The sequence below is a fragment of the Onychostoma macrolepis genome, chromosome 02, assembly GCF_012432095.1.
Source record: "Onychostoma macrolepis isolate SWU-2019 chromosome 02, ASM1243209v1, whole genome shotgun sequence".
NCBI classification, from domain to species: Eukaryota; Metazoa; Chordata; class Actinopteri; order Cypriniformes; family Cyprinidae; genus Onychostoma; species Onychostoma macrolepis.
Window position 1 is genome coordinate 27,323,058 of NC_081156.1, and position 24,032 is coordinate 27,347,089.

The following is a 24,032-nucleotide window of genomic DNA, read 5'->3' on the forward strand; positions in this document are numbered from 1 at the left end:
GAGAGCATTGGAGGTCCACATGTAGAGGGCAATCAAGGATATCTGATTCCTTTAAGGTCGTGTGTGTTTGTGTGAGAATAAAACGTGAGTGTTTCTCAGATAAGGGCCCCTGTGTGCACAGAATACTTAAGTTTAATTGCCTGTTTGTGTTCTTGAGTACGGGAACATCAATCATACCCTTCTGCCCTATAATCAGGAGCTGAAATCCGATCGGGTGCATCGATCAGTGATTAAGGTTGCAAACACAAACCTGGGCCTGCATTTGATTGACGTGTGTAAGCTGATCGGGAATGACATCTGACCTGCTAATGTCACAGCGGACACTTATCTCTCTGAATATATTAAATTGGTATTTTTAAATGTTTCATTCAATTCATTATTTACTGTAATTACTTTTTAGATGCGTAACTGCAAGTATGTACTCTAGTTATAAAGAGTATGCTCAGAAATTGCATAATCTACTATACTATTCATACTATTTTTGTAGTATACATTACACAATTATGTGCATAGAATTAACAGTCCTTCCTACATTAGCTAAAATGTACAATATATACCAATTGCATACTGCTCTGAGTGCTCTGTCCTACAATGTATTGCACTGAAGTTGTCCAAGCATCTCTAATACTGTATGACTATTAACAATTAACTTTTTATTGACTACTTATTTATAATTTCTACATAAATTTAGGTTAAAATGCAAGTTGTGGATTCTGTTTGGCTGTCAGAGTTTTATCATACATAACCTGGAAAAAAAATCTGAAAAAAGGGATTCCAGTGATATTGTTCTTGTGTGTCATTTTTGTTATAGCTGTGGTGTTATAAAATATTACTGTTTTCTGATAAAAAATAAAGGGATAGTTCACCTAAAAAAGAAAATTTGATGTTCATCTGCTTACCCCCAGGGCATCCAAAATGTAGGTGACTTTGTTTCTTCAGTAGAACACAAACAAAGATTTTTAACTCAAACTGTTGCAGTCTGTCAGTCATATAATGGCAGTCAATGGGACCCACAGCTTTGAGAGTAAAAAAAAAACAACACACAGACAAAACCAAATTAAACCCTGTGGCTCGTGATGATACATTGAGGTCTTAAGATATGAAACGATCAATCTGTGCAAGAAACTGAACACTGAGCGTGTTCACAACAGCCAGCGTGTGACGCGTCAACTAGCTCTGACATATTAGAAGCAAGTGCGTCACTCATTTTTTATACAGTGCAGAGAGATTCTGGGTACGACGGCTAAAATGGGATTTACGTCACGCGCCAGCTGTTGTGAACGTGCTCAGGACAGTTGGACATTGCGGTGGATCAGAGGTAAAAAACATGATATAAATACTGTTCAGTTTCTTGCACAGACCAATTGTTTCGTGTCTTAAGACCTCAATGTATCGTCACGAGCCGCAGGGTTTAATTTGGTTTTGTCTGTGTATGTTTTTTTTTTTGACTCTCAAAGCCTTGGGTCCCATTGAGTGACATTATATGACTGACAGACTGCAACGGTTTGAGTTAAAAATCTTCGTTTGTTTTCTACTGAAGTAACAAAGTCACCTACATATTGGACGCCCTGGGGGTAAGCAGATAAACATCAAATTTTCATTTTTGGTTGAACTATCCCTTTAAGATTTACTGTTCTTGTCTGTAGCGCTGCACAATTGGGCAAAATTTGTGCTTTATATATCAATATAACTGTAAAAATAATATTAATACCTATTACTATTGTAATATTTCAACCTTAGCTGCTCTTAAAGAGTGAAAACACTGGATCATGAGCTGCTTGAGTGTAAAAAAAACACATGCTGCGCTTCACTCTGAAACATGCAGCACAGATATTTATTTATTTATTTATAATTAAATTGCAGCCTTTGTGATTTGATAATCGCACTAAGCTATATCTCGATTTTAGTTTTATTTGGGTTAATTGTTCAGCCCTAAATCATTATAGTTATCATCCTTGGTGTGAACGGCCCTGTATTAAAGTAATGTGACAGCATTCAGTTTATAACCTACTGTATACTACTTTACAAACTTTTTATTGAAAAATAGTAGGAAATATACAGTATATACTGTGAAGCAAGCAGTATGCGAGTAGTCCTTTACAAAACATAGCCACTGTTTGTGTTTGCGGTGCTTTAATTTATAGCACTCTGATTAGATTGAATATGTGGCTATTATTGGCTCCAGAAAATACATACACACTTATACACAGCTGATGAGTGTGTGCGTGTGCATAGTTGTGTGCTTATTTCAGCTTTTCAAGGTCGTCAGATTCTGTTAATTGCTTTCCATGGGCTGTCGGTGAGCCGAAGGGACAAAGAGTGTGTGTGTGTGTGTGTATGTGTGTGAGAGAGAGAGCTGGGTTTCTTCCTAAAAGGCCTTAATGCATCATTTAATACACTTGTGTGTTTGACATCAGAATGCAGAATGTGAAACCACACACTTTAAACGACAGTTTAGTACATTGCACTTACACTTATGTGTATGTTTCTCACTCTCAGGGCTGGAGAGGAAAATCCGGCTTCACTGGCGGAGAGTTGCTTTCGAGAGTTGCTGGGTCGTGCTGCTTACGGCAACATGAACAACGCCGTTCACCCTGTACTAGTGTAAGTACCATCACCATACCTAGGCACCATTATCCAGTGCTATTGTTTGAATTGTCACTTTGGCAACAGCAGTGGTTCACTCACTATCCGCTTGTTAAGTCGTGACGTAAGGAATGCTGTTTCCGTGTCCAAGCCTCTACTCGTTTCATTTGAGAATACTCAACAGCCGTTCATGAGCTCATGTTGTACATTTAAGCTTTTAAAAACTCCCAGACACAAATATTTTAATGATTTATAAAAGATGAATCAGTCTCTGGCCATCTGAGATTTCGGTATAGAGATAAAGGTTAGGATAATAATTTTTCAGTAGTATTACATCACATTGTGAGTGTATATTAGCACTGTTTGTTGTTTTCTTGAGCTATCTGATAGAGCGTTTGGACCAAAATCAACAGGTTTTGACTTTAAGTTGAGGGTTTTGTACTGGGCTTGTTGCAATAGTAGTAGCATTACATTGTGATCAGGGTACCACGATCCCTAATTTTGAAAATGCACACTTCTACACCGAGAGCTATTGTGACGTTGCTATTGCAGTTGAACGTTTATTTTTATAACTTCCACTTTTTGTTGCTATGGGAACCCCAGTATCATGGGATTCACTTTTGATGGGCTTTGATTTAGTTATTTGGCTGAAAATTAATTTAGGCTGAGGTGCGGAATCATTGACTTATGATTAATTAGCACTTTTATACAATTACAAATTTGAATATAGACACCATTAAAATATTTATATTGTAACAAATAATTGGAGTAGAAACATAATTATATAATGAAAAAGTTGATAGAAAAACTGCATATACAGGTATGTGCAGTGTAAATGGTTTTTATACAAATCAGGTTTTATGTGAGTTATCGTTGAGTTTTTTGGGCTAAATGGAAACTTTATTTTGGAGTTTCAGTAGAAATCAATTTTGTTGCATCACTAGTAAGTTTAGTTTTATAATCATTTTTGTGCTTTGGAAGCGTATTTATGGGCATGTCATTTCCTCCAAAATGTTGTCTCACACTTCACACCAAAGCTTTTACATACCTGTTTTATTGTAGTCATGGCAAATGAATATGAATTCCATAATCAATGCATTTTTTTTTTTCTAAAATCATGCATTGATGCATTATTCACCCTTAAACATGCACTTTTATCCTTTACATCACACTGCCTGAACTGTGCTGAATCCCTACATGTTAAAGTCAGGTGCAGATATCTATGAAATATTGGTATTGTAGCATTTTAAATCTGTGATATTTCATGTAACCCTGTAACACACACACAAACGCGCAGGCTACAATATGTGTGGCCGTTTCAGCTATTCAAAGATGTCAGTTTCCATTAATCACTTTTCAGGGTTGACTGTGAGTGGAGATTGCAAGAGAAAATTGAAAGCAGACAATACAATGATAACATCATTCAAAATGTTTTTCCCCTTCATAGATCAGGTGTTGTATGATCTTGATGAGCTCTAGTCTCAAATATGCAGCGCGTACTCATGTGCGAAGGGTGCCAGAGCTCTTTGAGACACACAGAGACACGCAGATGTTTTCAGACAAACACACAGCGCGGTGTTAGCCTGCAAGCTCAGGTGTCCAGACGCTGCTGCTGCTGCTGCTGTCAGCCGCTCATCTGCTTCCTCTCATGCTGTGGGCATGATGGGATTCATTCATTCCAGTCTCAACACAAACGTCATGCAGAAAATGCAAGCAGCGCCCAGATGGCTCTGTTTTGTGTTAAAGGAATTGTGATCAGAATCCAGCTGTTCTGTGCTTGATTTATGTGTTAAATGGGTTACAGATGCAAATATGTGTCTCTGCTTGCACACTGACTCTGCAGCCTAGTGACTTTCCAGTCTATTGACATGGAATATTACCATTCATGTTTTTTCCCTGATTTCACATCTTTAGAAATTTATTATTTATTCAATAATAGATTTTTTGCAAAAAATTAAATTAAATTATAAATAAAATGAAAAGGAATTAGGTGGAATTTGTACTCAGGTATTACTTTATTATATTACTGCATAATAATTACACATTTTAACATTTTAAGCTGTTTATAACCAATCATTGGATACTGATTTAATTTTTTCCTGCTCTACAAAAATAAAGAAATAAGCATTTTTTAATTTAGCAGCATTCCAAATTAAATAGACTACATGGACCGATGATATTAGATTAAAAATGCTTACATAATTTTCCAGTGTTGTCTCGGTGAAAATTATTCATCTCAATGCGAATGGATTAAGCAAACTTTCATTTTACAAATTAAAATTAATTGCATGCATGATAAAATGTGCAAGAATTGTATCAATTTATTTTAATTAAATTGGACAAGCTGCAAAAACCCATTTTAGAGTCTATATTACATAAAGTAGACAGTGCGCATTGAATGCAGTATTGATTATTCACATGCGGCTGGAATTAGTTTAGCAGTATTAAATATTAAAGTACTACTATATATTATAAATGAATAGATCTCTTTATCTAAAGAACCTGCAGGTGAATTTTCGGCTATACTTGTGGCTGCACTCATAATTCAGTACTCATTTTCTATCATGCTTAACACCTCTTAACTATAGTAAGGTCTCCGTAGCCTGTTCTCTCGTGTCTTATTACTTGAATATCTCATCATATCATAGCTGCTTTTTTCCTCCATTAGCACTAATGTTCTCCTGATTCATGCAGCGCACATCCAGGCAAGTATAGAGGAATAGTGAAGTCGTTTCTAGGTCATTTTATAAACAAGTAAATGGTTTAATGATGAATGTATCATTATGACATAGGATGTTTCATGCAATAAAACCCACAAAATAAGGTTTTATAATGCACTGAAATGTGATTTTAAGTATTAAAATACAACTGTTTATATTAGAAAATGTATTTATTAGAAATTTTGTATACATTACCGTTCAAAATCATTTAGAATGATTTCTGGAGGATCATGTGACACTGACGCTTGGAGTAATGATGCTCAAAAGTAGGTCAGTGCACCTAAATCAAAACACGATATCCACTGGTGTCTGTGAATATTAAGCCAAAAAAAAACATTTAAATATGAATCCTGTCTGTTCTGCGTGTCTCTGTGTGAAAGAATGGGGCAGATGTGCATTTTCGTTTACGCCCGCGGTGTCTCAGCCGCCTCAGTATATGAGTACATGAATATATAAACATAGTCTCTAGAACTGGTCTGAGACTTACTTCATGAGCATTTTACAGTTTCTTTTGAGAAAAACTATCGTTCTTATCGTATACAAACAGAAACCTAAAGGTCTTCACAGCAACCCGTCAAAATAAAAGTTAGGTTTTATTATATTACTTAATGTAATGATAGTACAACTACTGATAATATTTTTTATTTTTAAAGGAATATTTAGCAGAATAAATGTTTACCAAAATTTATTTAGCAGAAAAGTGTAAATACATAACACAGTATTTCTGGAAGAAAAGAAAAAAATAGGTCTAATTTTTAAAAATAAAATCTATTAATTAGTAATGCTTTTGATTATTAATATTTAATGAAACCATTAACTAACCCTAACTGGAAAACAGAATTTGTTAAAAAAAATAAAATAAAACTGAATTTCATTAAAAAAATACATTTCATAGGGCCTTAATTTAATTTTTGTTAAACTTTTAATAAATTGCTGTTTAATATTGTAAGTTTCATGATTTCAATTAATTAGACATGCTTTTTGATTAATACAATTTAATTTAACCATTAAAGGGTTACTCCACCCCAAAATGAAAATTTTGTCATGAATCACTTACCCCCATGTCGTTCCAAACCCGTAAAAGCTTCATTTGTCTTCGGAACACAATTCCAGATATTTTGGATGAAAACAGGGAGGCTTGTGACTGTCCCATTGACTGCCAAGTAAATAACACTGTCAAGGCCCAGAAAAGTATGAAAGACATCGTCAAAATAGTCCATCTGCCATCAGTGGTTCAATCTGAATGTTATGAAGCGACGAGAATACTTTTTGTACGCAAAGAAAATAAAAATTACACCGTAGCGCCATTTTGGATAATATCCGCTGGACGCAAACTGCATATGCTGTTCTGTGTCAGCTGTGCCACACCGGTACGCTGTTTTCATTCAAATCAAAGCGTAAATATATGTAGAAAACGTTATTTCATATAGGGCCCTATGTTAGGTAATGAATTAAAGCTCTGTGCTGTAGGTCTGTCTGTCAGTAAGTTTAATGCCGGCTGAAGGTGAAACTTTAGATTCAGTTGAAGACGAGCGGCTTTGACTTTGGCGTCGTTTGTAAATGAGCAGTTCTTGGTTTGACTGCTCTGACCTGGTCTCCATCTGCAGCTTATTAGCACACAATTCAGACACATGCAGCCATATGCAGCATGCTTGTGTGCGTGTGTGTGTGTGTGTGTGTGTATGTGCGTGTGTGTGTGTGTGTGTGTGTGTGTGTGTGGACACTCACAGGGCTCATTAATGAGACTGTTTTGGCTCATCTCAGTCATTGGCCAATTAGCGCTGAGTGAGACGTCTGTAAAAAGAGAATATCAAAGCGCCTAGGGGCTCTCAAGCACGTCTCTTTCTCTATCACACCGCCTCACCTTCTCCATCACATCTCTCCGTCTCTCATGTCTCGCTCTTTCTCTTGCTCTCTCCTGATTAAACCGTGCGCTGTGCGCTCTGTATTTATTAAACTTGTGTGAGGTTTTGAGGGAACGTTGAGCTCCAGGGCAGATATCTGTACCTCGGATAACACATAAAGCTGGTGTTCGGGTAGACAGACAGACAGCGAGAGCTTTTTTTGGGTGGAGGGGGATTTCAGGCGTTCTAAAAATAGCTCACATCGGATGGGGGGTGAGATCAGATTGATGTTACCATGGCGACAGCAGGAAGGGAGACGATGGTGGCATAGAGGTTTTAGAGTTAGATCAGACTGCGGAAAAGAGGAGAGATATAGGTGTGGAAACAGGATTTTTGATGTGACGAAGGAATGCTCAAGTTTTCCGCATCACAGCTGCTGTTGAGTGGAAGCACTGTGTCTGACATAACAGACAGCGCTGCCAGAATTGACTCCAAACACCTGTATAAAAATCACAGACTGTGAATGTGGTCGCCTGGCTGCACATGAGGCTTTAAAGACTCAAACTAGCTTACCGATGGAATTTGAGTTCCGAACCTGTATGACTTTTTTCTTCTGCAAAACATAAGATATTTTAAAGAAGGCTGGTTTTAAACTGTATTGGTGGTCATTGGTTTCCAATGTATAGATGAAAAACACAGAGGCATTTCTCAAAATATCTTCTTTGTGTTGCACAGAAGAAATATAGTCATACGGGTTTCAAACAAAATGCGGGTAGATAATGACCAAATCTTTATTTTTGGGTGAACGATCTCTTTAATTATGGGCTGTTGTGTGTGTGTGTGTACTTGTTTTTCTATTCAGGTGGGGACTTAAACCTGAATATACACAGACTCATGTGGACTCGTGTCACGGTGGGGACCTAAATTGAGGTCAAACGGGCAAACAAGCTAATGAATCACACAGAATTAAATTTTTTGAAAATCTAAAAATGCAGAAAGTCTCCTGTAAGGGGTAGGTTTAGGTGTAGGGTTGGTGTAGGGCAATAGCACATACAGTAAGTACAGTATAAAAAACATTACGCCTATGAATGTCCCCACAAGGATAGTGAAACAAGTGTGTGTGTGTGTGTTTTCATAACTCCAATTTGTAAGTATTAAACTCATACAAGATTTACAGAACGTAGGGCTTCACGATTAATCAATAAGTAATCAAAACCGAAATTCAGAACCTCTAACCGATGTAATTTTCCCATGTTGGTTATTACGCTTTTTTAATCCTGTTAATACTTTCACTATGATTGCCAGATCCGCAAAACAAAACAAAAGCCCAATTGCTATTCAAAACTAGATTAAAACTAGCCCTATCATGTTTTCCCTCCCTCCGGAGCAGAGTAAAAAATATGCTTTTTACATATTTCTAAACATGTTTTAAGATATTTTAATGGATCTTTGTAAATGAATTAAAAAAATTGGAAAAGAATGCAAAAATACCACATCTCTACTTCATTATTATAAATGATGACAGTTTACTTTTTTAGATGATTTCCATAAATTGCATAAAAACATCCAAACAGATCCTCCATGGATTTACATTTAAAAAAGGCTAAAAGCTTGTTTGAGAAAATTGTAGAGATTAAAGGTTACTAACATAAAATTGGTCAGTAACTTCTTGTTTAGCAAAGGGTAAATTCTACAGATTTAAATATGGCAATTTTCACATTTAATAACATGTTTCATATCTGTCATAAATGTTGTTTTTCATACTCAAATAGCATTAAAAGCATATATTCCGGGTTGTAGTCTCAAGCTCACATCCCTAGACGCTGATTGCTCTTTTCCTTAGAAGGCAGGACCTATTCCATCATATTACACATTGCACTCTCTCCCATTCATAATAATATAAGTGAACCATCTTGGTATATATGGATAATCATGTAATCAAAAACATGTTGTCTTATAAGAGGTCATAATACACAGCCTTATTTTCCTGCAGGCATTTAGACAACCATCGTCTGTGGGACCCAAATGATTTTGCTGTTTCCTGTTTCAGGATAATCATGTACTCAATACAGGTAAAGCAACCAGATTCTCTCTTCATCTCTTCGTGTTAATCCTGTGTGACCGTTGCAGAATTTAATTCACTTCTACAGCATATGTAACAAACTGTGTGTGTGTGTGTGTGTGTGTGTGTGTTTCAGGCCCAGCATTCTCACCACGTGATCCAGCAAGTGTTGTCTCACCTCGACACCCACAGTAAGAACACCCCACGTGTGAGGGCAGGTATCGTTCAGGTGCTGCTGGAGACGGTTGCCATAGCAGCCAAGGGCTCCATCGGTAAGACTGAGTACTAACCATCATGAGTATTATGGTTTGCGTTAAGGACATAGATGATGTGTGGCTTTTTGAGGAGAGATGTACTTGTATTTGTCTGAGATATAAGACTTAAAACAGCTAAACAAATCCAGTAGACTCACACAAACCGAGGACTTGCATATCATTGTTACATTTACTCTACCAAAAATGTTTGGGGTTGGTAAGATTTTTGAATATTTTTGAAAGAAGTCTCTTGTGCTCAACAAAGCTGCATTTATTTGATCAAAAATACAGGAAAAACTGTTGTTCTTGTTCATATTTCTGTGGAAATTGTGATACCTTTTTTCAGGATTCTTCAATGAATAGAAATTTCAGAAGAACAGCTATTTATTTTTTGTAACATTATAAATGCATTTACTGTCACTTTTAATTAGTTTAATGCTCCTTTGAATAAAAGTAATTTTTTAAATGAACTTAACCCCAAACCTTTGAACGGTAGTGTACGGTTTAAACATAACAGTCTACTTGTTGCTGTTTTATTCTCATCCTGAAATCATTGTTCATTTCTTTCTTTTTTTTAATGTCATTCTGTTTGTTCTTTTGCTTGTGTGTCAGTCACTACAACTGCAAACAGATGCCGAAAATAACAAACTACATTTCCTCTTTTCATTTCATCATCCCTTCTGATGTTCATTCCTCATTGTCTTTTATTCCTTGTCTCCTTCCTGAAATCTGTTTTCTCTCACAGGTCATATTGCTCATAATCAAAACAATGCTTACACATTTCTCAGTCCCATCTCTTCACCACCCAATCTGTGGTTGGGTATGTTAACTAACATGGCTGTCACCCAGTCAAAACCTTCAGGCGGTCACTAAATTGGCATGTATATGATGAACTAGTGAACTCTTTAGGGTCCCGTCAGGTGGTTTTGATGGTGTATTGATTAATTAACAATGTCTATTTGACAAGTGACTGAAGGTTTTGTGGGTTTGCTGTGTAGAGAAACTACAGCGCACCCTAGCAGTGCTCTCTAGTTCCTGCATCTAGTTTGATGAATCTTTTAATGTGGTTTTTGAAGGAATAGTTCACCAAAAATGATTTTGTCATCATTTACTCATCCTGATGTTGTTCCATACCTAGTAGAAGAAGATATTTTGGTAACCAAAAATCTTATCATATCTTATCATCATATCTTCTATGCTGAGAAGAAGAAAAAAATACGGGTTTGGAACAACATGAGGGTGAGAAAATGATGACAGAATTGTCCATTTTGGGTGAACTATCCTTTAATATCACTGTGTTTATTCAGTAGGTCCAGACAGAATCTGTGATGTTTTAAGCATCTTCTATGCTGATTTTGAAGGAAAATCTGCACAATTCTGCATAATTACTTTTGTGCTGTGTGTACGTGTATTCTCAGGTCCCACAGTCCTGGAGGTGTTTAACACCCTGCTGAAGCATCTGCGTATGAGTGTGGATTTTGAGCTGGGCGACGGTTCCCGTAGGAACTCCGCGAGCAGCCTTTCCTCCACCCGCACTAAAGAGAGCGAGGAGCGGATCGTCCAGAACGCCATCATCCAAACCATCGGTGACAGCTCGACGTGCTCACTAAAATCTGACCTTTTGAGAAGTACAAATATTAAACCAATTCAATAAAATGGATTTGTGTGTGTGTCTAGGTTTCTTTGGAGGAAATCTTCCTGATTATCAGAGAGCTGAAGTGATGATGTTCATTATGGGGAAAGTTCCTGTTTACGGCACGCCGTGTCACACGCTGGACACCGTCAAGATCGGGTAGGACAGTGTGTGTGATCCTGCATTCGTCATGGCAGTTGTAGTGTTTGGCAGAAAGTTTCTTAAATCCTTGATTATGGCACTGATTGCACATGTTAAACTGACACAAGCATATTTGCAACATGCAAATGACTTGTAATCAGGGGTGTCAAAAGTGCGTCTTCAGTGAGTGTAAACAGACAAATCAGACAATTCAATATTGCGGTTATAGATTAAAAAGAAAATACTTCAAGCACTGTTTATTTCATTTGTGTCTTTGTTTAGTTGTTTTTATTTGTTCTGTATTGTACAGCATTACTTATTACTTAAAAACATAAAGCAATGTTCATATAAATGAGAAATGTTTGTGAAGGCTATATGCCATAGTTTTCATCTAATTTAATCATTTCAAATACTAATCGTGATTTGTCAAATAATAATAAAGGTTTGTCAGATTTCATTGTCATTGCTGTTGCTACCAACTGCTGAAATACCTACTACTATACACTTACTGTTTAGGGTGTATAGTATGAAAAAAGGGATCCAGCCATTGTTCATGTAAAAATGAAAACAAGAAAGCAGGTCTATTTATACTGAAGATTTTAAATGATCTCCTTCTTCTTTCTCAGGCATCAGGGCACTAAGAGAATACAGACAATGCTGTTAAGTTCTCTCATTATGGTAAGCCTCTTTTCTTTCTTTTCTTTTGTGCGTGTGTAAGGTAGTGATGATGAAGAGAATCTAAAGATGTGATCACATTTGTCATTGCTCACTGAATTTTTGCCAGTCAATTCATTAGTTTCAATAGGATTCTATGCAGTCTGTAATTTCACATGATGGCGAAAGATTTCTTCATGCAAATTTTGTATCAGGTTCAGACGGTCAAACAAATTTGTCACATTGACTAACAAAAAGCTGCTCGGTTAGAAAAAGTGACTTCTGTTTGAGCTTCATGCATCTACACTATTGACAACTGACTCTCTTTGCCAGAAAAAATTGCATAAATTTTGCTAACATTGCCGCACCTTAAAGGGATAATTAACCCAAAAATGAAAATTCTGTCATTAATTACTCACCCTCATGTCTTTCCAAAGCCATAAGACCTTTGTTCATCTTCGGAACACAAATTAAGGTATTTTTATGAAATCTGAGAGCTTTCTAACCCTCCACAGACAACAACGCTACTACCACATTCAAGGCCCAGAAAGGTAGGAAGGACATCGTTAAAATAGTCTGTGGTTCAACCGTAATTTTATGAAGCTACAAGAATACTTTGCTGCGAGTATTCACTGCAGCTTGTTTACAAGCAAAGGAAGATGCACACATCTGCCTCATGGTCACGAATAGCTGCGGAGACTGACACGGAAGAGAAGAAACTGTTGAAAGTTTCATTAGAAGTCATTATTTTTGTTTTGTTTGCGCACAAAAAGTATTCTTGTAGCTTCATAACATTACGGTTAAACCACATGGACTATTTTAATGATGACCTTACTACTTTTCTGGGGCTTGAATGTTTCAGTTGCGTTGCTGTCTATGCAGGGTCAGAAAGCTCTTGAATTTCATCAAAATATCTTAATTTGTGTTGCGAAGATGAATGAAGGTCTTACGGGTCTAGAACAACATGAGGGAGGGTGAGTAATTAATTCATTTTTGGGTGAACTATCCCTTTAAGGCTGGTATCAAGCATCGCTTCAGAGTCATGACTAGTGAATATATATTAGACTTATATTCCGTCTCTGATCTTGCTAGTAAAAACCTTCCACACCCTCCTGAGGGAGTTTCTGAAGGTTCCTAGACAGCAGACTGCACGGATCATAACATCAGATTACAGCTGCCTGTGGTGCTTAGTGTCCTTTTTCTTCTTTTTTTCTAATGTCCAATTTTGTCTTTAGTCTGGTTTATGGCTGGTTTTAGACAGGGCAACTTTTCAAGCGCCGTTGCCCAGCAACAGGCAGGAAATGGGCCGCAGGTTGAGATGTACAATTGTTATTTTGGATGTCAACAGTTTTTGCTCTGCATCTCCCACTGCTGGCCATTTCCACAAGTGCAACTGTGTTGCTAGAGTTACTAGTGTGAATATGTACTGTAATAATGGTGCTGTTCATATTTGATGGATTCTTTCTTTGTGTGTGTGTGTAGGTTACGTCAGGGTTTAAGTGTAAAACGATGTGTGCTGGCCTGCCCATGGCGTTTCTGGAGCCGTTATGCTCCATCTCTTTGATGGAAGATAGTGAACTCCGGCAGCTCGTCTTGGAGATTCTGCACAACATCATCGATCGCCATGACAACAGAGCCAAACTCAGAGGGATCCGGTATGGATGCAAACTAGACACCCTAAAGCAGGGGTGTCAAAATCTTTTTAGGTTGGGGGCCGGATCGGAGAAAATGTCCCCTTGTGCAGGCTGAATTACCTTTTGTTAAAGCCTAGTTTGCTCACAATTACATTAATATTAACCATACAAACTACAATATAATTGACAAAAAAATCTAGGACAACTTTTTTTTTTTTTTGGTTTAAAATCACCAGTAAATTGCCACACAAGCATCAGTTACAACGCAGCTATCGTCGTATTATCCTCGAGATTCTGGCACCGCTTTAAAACACGTGTGTTAGGTGTCCCGACTCCCGAGGTGTAACATAAACTTAAATAAATGAGCAATTTGTTCCACTTTAAATTCAGAATAAAATATTGTAGTGAATACTTTATTTAATTTTAAAAAATGATGTTTTATTTATTATTTTATATAATTTTTTTAAATCATCCTGCGGGCCGGATTGGATACCTCTGTGGGCTGTGGTTGACATTCCTGCCCTAAAGTGAATGTGCGAAAACTAGGACTGTCAAAAGTTAATGCGTTAACACCTGTGATTAATTAAGTTAAAAAACGGTGTTAAATAACTTAATTAATCACAGGTGTTAACTTAATTCTGTAAATGCATTTATTCATATAACATATAACTGTTTCATTATGTTCAGTGTGATTTGTAAAACCTGATTACAGCTGAGTGGAGCTGCAGTGCAAGTATCATGATTCCTGCAGGCGTTTATGAGTATTTATCAGTTTTTATGGGTTATTCATTTATAAATCAAAACACATTTGGGATGTTTAACTTCTTTTTTTGCAATTTTTTTGTATGTTGAAATTCTTTTTGTAACATGAACATTTTATTTAGTCAACCTCATGTTATTCTAAAAATCAGTATGCGATCTTTCTTTTATAGACCACAATCTGTTTTTTAATTTAAGAAAGTAAATGTGGACACGGTCAAACTTTAAAAAGTACACAAAAGCACCATATAACTATTGTGATCTAATCTGTATTAATATAGTGCAATATATTCTCATAACTCTTAACTACTCCTTGAAAATTATGAGATCAATCAAAATTAAAAGTTTTACTTGATTGACATGACCAGTTTTATTTTTATTATTGATATACTATTATATTATTTATTAATATTTTGCATTAGATATTTTTATATGTTATATATTTGGATTTTATGTATTTATTTAAAATTTTAAGTACTTTTTTTTGTGCTTTTTTGTATATTCGATTTTTATGTATTTATTTTCAATTTAGTTTAAGTAATTTTGTTGTGCTATTTTTCAAAAATTCTTTATATTTTTATTTCAGTTTTAGTAATTGCAGTACTTTTACTTTAACAAATTTAATTTAATTTACTTGCCAAGTTTTTATATTTAATATTCATATATTATTTTTTTAAGCTTTATTCCATTTAACGAAAACAACTTTTAAAGTTTAATAGTTTATTAAGCAATAATAACATAACACTGGTGCCAGCAGTTTTAGGTGCGAGTGTGTTCTGATGCATCAGAATAGATGCTTTCTAAACCATTTCCTTTGTGTTTGTGTGCAGGATTATTCCTAATGTAGCTGCTCTGAAGATCAAGAGAGAAAAAATCTCCAAACAGGATGTGGTCTTCATGAAAAAGGTACAAGACTTCACAAACACACACAGACATCACAACTGCACACATGTGGAACCGCAGCCCTTAAACTGTTGCTCTTTCTCTCTCTCCAGCATGGGCAGCAGCTATACAGACACATCTATCTGGGCTGTAAGGAGGAAGATAACGTGCAGAAGAACTTTGAGCTGCTCTTCACAGCTCTGGCACTGATCACTATTGAACTGGCCAATGAGGAGGTGATGATTGATCTCATGCGCCTGTCCATCGCCCTGCAGGTATGCTCACCTACATTGACAGTCATTCATTTAGCAGTCATTCATTTAGATTTGAATCCGAAGAGACTTAGCAGAAGCAATTTCTCAGAGATTTCCTATTTATTATACTAATCTCTGTTTTGATTGGCTGAAGGATATGGCCCTGGCAAACGAGGAGAACATGCCAATGTTTATTCGCTGTGGAATCATGGCGTTGGTCGCCGCATACCTCAACTTCCTGAGTCAGATGATTGCAAATCCCCCTTTCTGCCAACACGTCAGCAAGGTAAATGTGCGCACATGCTTACGGCACACACGCATCCTACATACAACATCCTGTAACTCCTTTTCTTCCTGTCAGGTGATTGAGATGAGAAATCTAGATGCTCCGTATCTTCTGCCTGAACACGTCTTCAGAGAGAAGTGTGTGTGAGTATTTCAGTGAATGTGTTTTTAGTAAAGGACTATATCAGTAATCAGCTGATAATAAAGATTTTTTTAAATGTATTGATATTATTAATTATGCAGGCGTTTCCTCTAATTCCTTCATTTACCTTTGCCTTCATCTACCACTCAGAATCAATATCCATTTTTAATGGATATTTATAATGTTGTGAATCCTAAATTTACTTGTAGCCTTTAAAATGATTGATTTATTTTAAATTCTAACTCATTTAGTCACAGTAGTATTGGATTTTAATATCGACCATAGCTTAAATCTGTCGATTTTAATAATGAATAATAACAATGGCATAACTCATCTCAGGTCTCTTTCCTTGTGTATCTGTATGTTTGTGTGTTTGGATCAGGCTCCCAGACTCTTTAGACCGGGACGATGTTGGTTTGTATTTTCAGACGGCTGATCTGGCAGAAGCTCTGTCCGTACCTGGATATAACGTAGAGAGACTGGCTATACCGTACATACCCCAGGTTACAGGTAAACAACATTCTGTACTGTACAATATAAAGACATCATCTGATTTAATTCAGTATCCAAGATTAAATCTAAAGTAGCAACATTACATGCTAATTAACTCTGTATTGGCATTTAAATTTTTAACAATTTTATATATATATATATATATATATATATATATATATATATATATATATATATATATATATATATATATATATATATATATATATAAAATATTTTCTGCCTATGAAATTACTTTTTGATTAAGAAATAATATTTATGATTAGTATAACAGTTTCCTGTCCACTCAAAAATCACAGTGGGTAAAATAAATTCTTGTCCTGTTTTTTTCTAATTGAATATTTCATTTCAGATGAAAATGTCACATTATGAAAATAAAATTGTGAATGCCATTTCATGCTGTCTTTAAACAGTTAACCATACTTACAGCTGGAATACACTGCACCTCTTTTGCCCAGATTTTTGGCCTGATCTGCTGCCCAGACCCAGCGCTAGGACACACAACTTGGGGGGACTTTTATTTTATTTTTTTCGGGGGGGGTAACACTTTACAATAATTATCTAACACTTTAATACATTAACTAATGGAACCTTATTGTAAAGTGTTACGATTATTTGTTATTAAAGCATATATGTTCATAAAACACTGTTAAATTGAACAGAGAAGCAAGCAGCTGTGCATGATTTGGCATGGCAGCCAAAACAAATAATTAATAACCGTTTCCTTACCTAAATCCTGCGTTTGGACCAGGCTCTGTTGCAAAATCACATCACCCTGTTCTTCTGAAATGATCTTTATGTATATAATGTAGCAGTTAGCTATCTCTGTGTCGTACATGGCCGCTTGTCAAGCATGAAAAACACAAGTTTTATTTAAATTCTGAATATATTATCGTATACAGCATGCAAAGAGCGCTCCCTTTACATTTGTTAAAAACTGTCACTCATTCATCACGATCTCACAGAGTTCCGTTTTAACCAATGAATGTGACGACACAACAAATCTCTTTTTTTAATGTCTTTGTTAGAAAGAATTTACGAACATGATAGAACTCAGCACTGGACAAAATTCGGTGACTGGAGCGGTGAGTGGGTGGATTCCAACCTAAGCACCTCTGATTGGACATTGCGTTATAAAAATCAACAAACATGTCTGTCATTGGCTACATTGCTCACCTCTGCGAAAGTGCATTGTAAAATCATTGGACGCTTTCCAAAGCAGAAAGGCAGATACACTGGATTGTTTGCAAAATCTATTTCCTTAGGCTACTATTACGAAGAAAACAGATCCTAGACCAGGAGTTATGGGCAGCTTTTCCATCTAAAAGCAGTCAGAAGCAACAGCAGGCAGTTGTATGAGTTAGACTATTATACATGTTAAACTCAAGTCCGACCGTCCCCCTCGGTCTGGAGAGGGGGCACAGGGATGTCTGTGGGGGGGCCTACTGCTGCCTTTGTCTACTAGCTAAAAGTCGTATCCAGCCTGCAGATTTTGGGCAGTAGTAGTTGACAGATTTCACAGAAAATCTGGTGTGATTGTATATGATGAGTACAGACTTCAGACTTTGATTCCATCCAGTCAGAGGATATGGCACGTTTGATATTTTGAGCTGATTTGTCAGGCATATCCTACAAACGAAGCGCATGTTTCTGCATTAGATTGTTACGTTTGGAAAGTCTTGAAAGTCTGGTAGTGCTTGATCTTCAGCTGATGCCCAGTTTTTCTCTGTATCCAGTTACAAAGTCGGCTAGTGTATGATACCTAGTGTTTTAAAATCTGTTCAGATTTTGAAAGTCATGTATTATATTCCAGCCAAGAACCTGGTGCTACAATTAATCACCAAGTCCCTCTAGATCTCTAAAATAATACTAATACTAACTTCCTGAAGGTCTTTCCTTGTCACATGAGAATTCACCCGCTTCATTCACTGTTGCCTTCTCTCTGTCTGTGTGTGTTTGCATTGTAGTCCTGTACACGGTAGGAAAGATTCTGCACAGATGCAAACAAACATCCAGAGGTACCATCATTGAGATAGTGAGGTCACCTGTCTGTGTGTGTGGATAGAATGTTCAGTAAATAGCAAGAATATGTAGTTAGTTTCTCTCTAGACCAACAGTATGTTTTCCACAGTTATATATGTAGACTTCCTCTCCTCCGTAGCAGCCGTGACAGATTTCCTGTAGCTCCCCAATGTGTTGTTGAATGAATTTCAGCATTGAGATGAAACATACAGCATGTATGTTGTCTAATGAGATAAATTAGTCCTGTTTAACTGGTTTGGTGTTTTGTACACTGCTGTCATCTGGACGGTGTTACTGGTAGGTTAAAGAGAGAACACACACCGGTTCGAGCTTGTAGTTCAGTAGCTTGGGTCTCAGGGAGAGTGCTGATGAAGTATCATTTGACCTTTTATTGGCCTTTTTTGGACCTGACTTTCTACCAATCGCAGTTGACCTGCTCCACTCGAGAAAACCTTTGATTAGAGGGTTTATTTTACACATAAATATGGCCACAGATTCCTTTTTCACATTTTCAGTGCTGATTTGTGTGAAAAAAGGACTAAAATGATTTCATTATAGATATTTATTAATAATATTACAATGAATTGGTGAGATTTTAATTAATATTAATTTCACAATTGTCATTTTTAAATATATTAAATATAATTTATTAATTAAAAATGATACTTGTACTGTACTTACTTACATACATACTGTATATAAAATTGTTAATTTGTTAAACTTTTATTCATTTCTTGTGGTGTAAACTTTTAATAGGAAAACATGAAAGGGATGTTTTGATAGAATGTGAGTGTATATAGTTTTCTGAAATGAATGTGTCATCAGCACTCTTGCCCTGAATCTCTCACTTTTACTTATGAATTTTTGTTTTGAAACTTATTTTGCTCTGATTGCTGCCTGTGTTTGTGTGATTTGCATTTCCTTCTGTTTAATAATGCTTTCATGCCGCTTTGCCTGAATATTACATTCATTAAACATGAGCAGTCAGTGAGATTTCACTGGCTGGCTTTGGGAAATTCACCTCCCTTCATGAATAAGAGGCGAATTAAACCCATATATCACATATGCAAATACTGGGTTTAGTTTAGCACAAATCCAGGTCGAATCTGTGCATGGTCGGAAATATTTCAGTCCTTAAAGCTTCAACCATTTATATTATTGACTTTTGACCCACAGATGAAGACCGGCTGCCCCGTAGGAAGAGTTTTGTCGACACGATTTCTCTCCAAGTTGACATCCTTTCCAACAGCTTGCCCGATCAGGTACACTGGACATCATTTAATCATGCTTGAGTTGTTCAACATTAAGAATTAGACTAAAGAACATATTTATGTGTTTATCCTGTAGTCTCAGCTTGCAGAGGAGATCACGTTTGAGACCCTGAAGAAGGCCATCGGTATGTGTGGATTAGTGTCTGCTCAGCGTTGGTGTGCGTTTTTATGCGTGTTAGCATCTGATGTCGCTCCATCTCTCTCAGATACCACAGGTCTGGAGGAACAGGAAAGGGAGAGGAGACGGCAGGTGATGGAGAAGTTCCAGAAAGCTCCGTTTGAGGAGATTGCTGCCCACTGCGAGTCCAAGGTAGAGCTTGTGTGTTCTGCCAATCAGCTTGTTTGCATTTAAAACAATTGAAAACAAACGAGGAATGTGCCAATATGATAGTAAAGAAATTTATATATATTAGCCCAATAAGCCATATATAGGCGTATATGCACTACTGTTCAAAAGTATGTGGACATTTTTAGTTGTTGTTTAAGAAAATTATTGTTTTTATTCAACAAGGATACGTTAAATGGATCAAAAGTGACAGAAAGACATTGATAACAGTACAAATAAATGCTGTTCTTTTAACCTTTATGTTCAGTCTTCTAGAAAAAAATGTATCAAGATTTCCACAAAAATATTAGGCAGCACAACAATTTTCAACGTTGATAAAAAGAAATGTTTCTTGAGCAGCAAATCAGCATATTAGAATGATTTCTGAAGAATCATGTGACATTGACGACTGATGCTGAAAAATCAGCTTTGCCATCACAGGAATAAATTACATTGTAAAATAAATTAAAATAGAAATAGATTTATTTTTTATTATTTAATATTTCACAATATTACCATTTTACTGTATTTATGACTACACAAATGCAACCTTCCAAAACCAGTGATGACAAGTTTTGAATTGGCCAATATATAATAATATTAGATTAGGTATAAGTACATTTATATATAGTTAGTTTTTGTAAGACTTATTACTCTACCAAACTCTGCATTGAATAAACCATTTCCTGTCAAGGTGCAAAAAATATGGGGGTTAGCTTAAACCATTTCTGACTTTTCCTGATTTAAAAAAAAATATTTTTAAGATGTACGACCTTACACTTTATTGGTTTATTAAATATAATTGGTGTAAGTCTGTGTTGTGGTAATTAGAAGCCCTTGACGCAGCATTTGAACTTCCTGTATGTATTTTCAGGCCAACATGCTGCACGATCGCTTGGCACAGATATTTGAACTCACCATTCGGTAAGCTGACATTTCAGAAAATATAATATTTAATTATAATGTTTGTCATCTAATATTTTCAGCGTGAACTGATATTTGATTGGCGGTTTTGTCTATTCATCTCTAATCAGCCCTCCCCCGAGCCCATCGGGCACCGTGACGGTGACGTCAGGCCACGCCCAGTACCAGTCTGTGCCAGTCTACGAAATGAAGTTCCCTGACCTCTGCGTCTACTGAACCACGACCTTTCACCTTAACTCTATCACACAGACTCAACCTTGACATGTGACCACTGACCTTTATCACTCTTTATGTTTGGTCCTGTGACCTTAAACTCATCTTCATTAGGCACCTTTCACTATAAATGTCACATACATTCATGTCCAGCAGAGAGAAGGGGTGCGAACTGGACAGGCGCTTCATGCCTCCATTCTGCACCAATCAGCACGCAGACATTACAACCAGCTGTCCAATCATACACCAGCTCTGTAGAATCATGTAAATCTTATGTGTGTGGTTTTCAGTTTGATTCTTGCACTAAAAGGCAGCTCTAGGAATCAAACTGAGTCTTTTGAACACTTGATTCTTTAGCTTCTTAATGTATTGATTCATAGGAGTCATTTAGAAAATGACTCACTCTGGCTACATTAAGGGAACTTAATTGCTAGCATTAGCTTAAGTGCTAGTTTATTTTCATTAAGTCATTCTAAGCCATCATCAGCAGAGAGATTTGAACATACAGTACACTTCTGCTCGCTTGAATCTCTCCTATATAAATGATTATAGTGTATAGTATAGGCTATTTTTGAGAAATATATATATATACTTTTAGATGAAATGATTGCTGATAGTTGCAGAGTGTTTGTGTTCTGTTTGCATGGCTTAGCCAATGTTTCACTGCAAACGGTTGTGAGTTTAGGCCTTTATTAATCTACAATTAGCCTTTAACTTCAATGTTGTGGATGTCAACGGGGCTTTTGTTCACCCAGAGTTCTTAGTGATCACTATGCTCTCCATTTTGCCTTCACTGTGTAGAGAAACCAAAACATTTGCTTTTCATCACCAAAGAGCTCCGCCCACGCCCTTCCTTTATGGCCACACGCGGCCGATCTTGAGCCAATCAGAAACTGAATTCTCTTTGAGGGCGGGAACACCGCTGTGTTTTTGAACTCAAACCTCAGAACAGTTTCTAGAAAACTTGGAACCTGAAAAATGATGGATGTCAGTGATAAAATGATCTGCATTCATCAACCAGCTGTTTTTACATCGAGCCACAAGGGCGTTAAAATGCTTCTTTTTTCTTTTTTTTTGCTTTTCAGGTAATTTTATTCATCTACCTTGGACAAAAAATGTGTCATGCTGAATTCTGACAATTTATTTGTGACTGTTAGATGCTGAAATACTTTGCTGGAAATGTTTCACATCATCTGTGCTTCCTGTGGTGAGAGCTGTCATCGGTTTCAGTTGTGTTTAGCTGGTAGAAACGTGTCTATGCACGACCGTTTAGGACATTTTGGTTGATTCTGAGGTGCTTTTCATGGATTCTGGGGGTTTGTTGTCATATGATTGGCTTGTCTTTGTTTTGGGAATGTATTTTTGTGGATGGAACGGAAAGTGAACGGACGGGTGTTTATTCTGCAGATTTGGTGCATCCAATGCTGATTATGGATGCGATGCTGTTGCCATTTTTTGGCCTGTGAAATCAATGGTTCGACTGTTTGTGACCAGAGACTTCCACTTCATTGTGGGATTTGTATGCACAGAAAGTAAAGAATGTCTTGAATTACTTAAAGGTTCAACTTCAGAGGTGGCTTGTTCTAAATTCGCAATAGGATCGATTATTTGTCTCCTATAATTTCCATAATATCCGAGTTGATGACTGCAGATTTTCTGATCTGTCCAGTCTGTTAAAGGACGTCTGAGGTGTTTTGAAGTGTTAATGGAAGGATTTCAGTGACAAAATGTTGGTGGACAGGAAATAGTCAGTAGTTGGCCTTTGGCCGTTGTGTTTTTCTCTCAGTAACTTACTGCATTTCAGTAGAAGTTGCTTTGCGACAATATGCGTAAAATGCTGTGATGAAATCAGGCACATTATTTCTGTAGAAATATAAAATCATAAATAATTTCTAGAATAATGCAATATATTTTTGGTGTAATATGAAATAGGAATGTGTTGTTTCTCTGACACGTCATCTGTAATGCAACTTTAGAGATGTGTGTGTGTGTGTGTGTGTGTGTGTTAGAGGGATACAATAAGTCTATTTTTTGCATGCTGTTTTTGTTTTACATCAGTGAAGAGAAATCTTGTTAAGGGTCTTACTGTAATTGCTAATATCATTTTTAGTGTAATTCACAAGATATGTTTTATGGTACTTTAGTATTTATCACATGGCTTATCTGAAACTGATCTTTAGTTATGTTTTATCTGAAAAAAAATTGTTTTTTTCTTCTGTTTGAATGAAAGAGGAAAAGAATTAGATGCGGTAGGTTTCAAGTTGATGGTGATGTGTCGATATGGAACAGAAATGGTTTTGTAATCTTCTGTGTGAAGATAGTCCAGAGGACAGGCGTATGTCTACATGCATCATGCTAGATTTGAAATGGTACGAACCACTGCAGTGTTGCTACAATACATGATTATAAAAGTTTCCATGAAATCTCTAGGTGTTAATTAGCCATATTCAGGTTCGCTGTCTGACAGTGTCTGCCACATTAATGTGCAATGAGATTTTATGTACGAGATCTTAAAGTCTTAATAAAGATTTTGTATATAAATACTTACTGTTTCTGTTTTCTTTTGTAAATTCTCATCAAAGAAGGCCACATTTTTTTTTTTTATTAAAATCAGGTTAAATTCAATACATTGAAAACTACTATGATGTATACTTACAATTGTACCTAAATGTATTTTAAATAATATTTAAATAATGTATAATTTATTTCACATTACAGTACTGCAAATTATATATTTTTTTATATTACATTACAGAAGGCTACTGAGAATTGGGCGAAAATTCATAGAAATAGGCTTCTTTTTCACTTTATGCAATTTTCATTTTTATTTACTTTTTTTGTGAAACAGGACTGACATTTCTTGATATATTTCATGAGATTCACCTAGACATTTTTTGCTTGTTTTTGGCCGCCT

General features: G+C 36.3%; 1 protein-coding gene across 2 annotated transcripts in view; it reads left to right on the plus strand.

Moving 5' to 3' along the window:
• The window catches only part of efr3a (EFR3 homolog A (S. cerevisiae)), a 41,138-nt gene extending 17,497 nt beyond the window's left edge, over positions 1-23,641 (plus strand). Inside the window, exons 8-24 of one of the 2 annotated variants that reach the window (XM_058794564.1) lie at positions 2,500-2,604; positions 9,144-9,222; positions 9,349-9,484; positions 10,885-11,052; positions 11,144-11,258; positions 11,867-11,918; positions 13,377-13,549; positions 15,118-15,193; positions 15,283-15,444; positions 15,578-15,709; positions 15,785-15,852; positions 16,233-16,360; positions 19,562-19,647; positions 19,733-19,781; positions 19,863-19,966; positions 20,856-20,905; positions 21,016-23,641. In XM_058794564.1, the coding sequence (XP_058650547.1) occupies positions 2,500-2,604; positions 9,144-9,222; positions 9,349-9,484; positions 10,885-11,052; positions 11,144-11,258; positions 11,867-11,918; positions 13,377-13,549; positions 15,118-15,193; positions 15,283-15,444; positions 15,578-15,709; positions 15,785-15,852; positions 16,233-16,360; positions 19,562-19,647; positions 19,733-19,781; positions 19,863-19,966; positions 20,856-20,905; positions 21,016-21,121 (1,789 nt within the window). In that variant the 3' untranslated portion in view covers positions 21,122-23,641. Of the gene's footprint in view, positions 1-2,499; positions 2,605-9,143; positions 9,223-9,348; positions 9,485-10,884; positions 11,053-11,143; positions 11,259-11,866; positions 11,919-13,376; positions 13,550-15,117; positions 15,194-15,282; positions 15,445-15,577; positions 15,710-15,784; positions 15,853-16,232; positions 16,361-19,561; positions 19,648-19,732; positions 19,782-19,862; positions 19,967-20,855; positions 20,906-21,015 lie in introns of those variants that run through there. The other variant, XR_009273793.1, reaches the window with a different exon arrangement.
• The last annotated feature ends 391 nt before the right edge of the window (positions 23,642-24,032 follow it).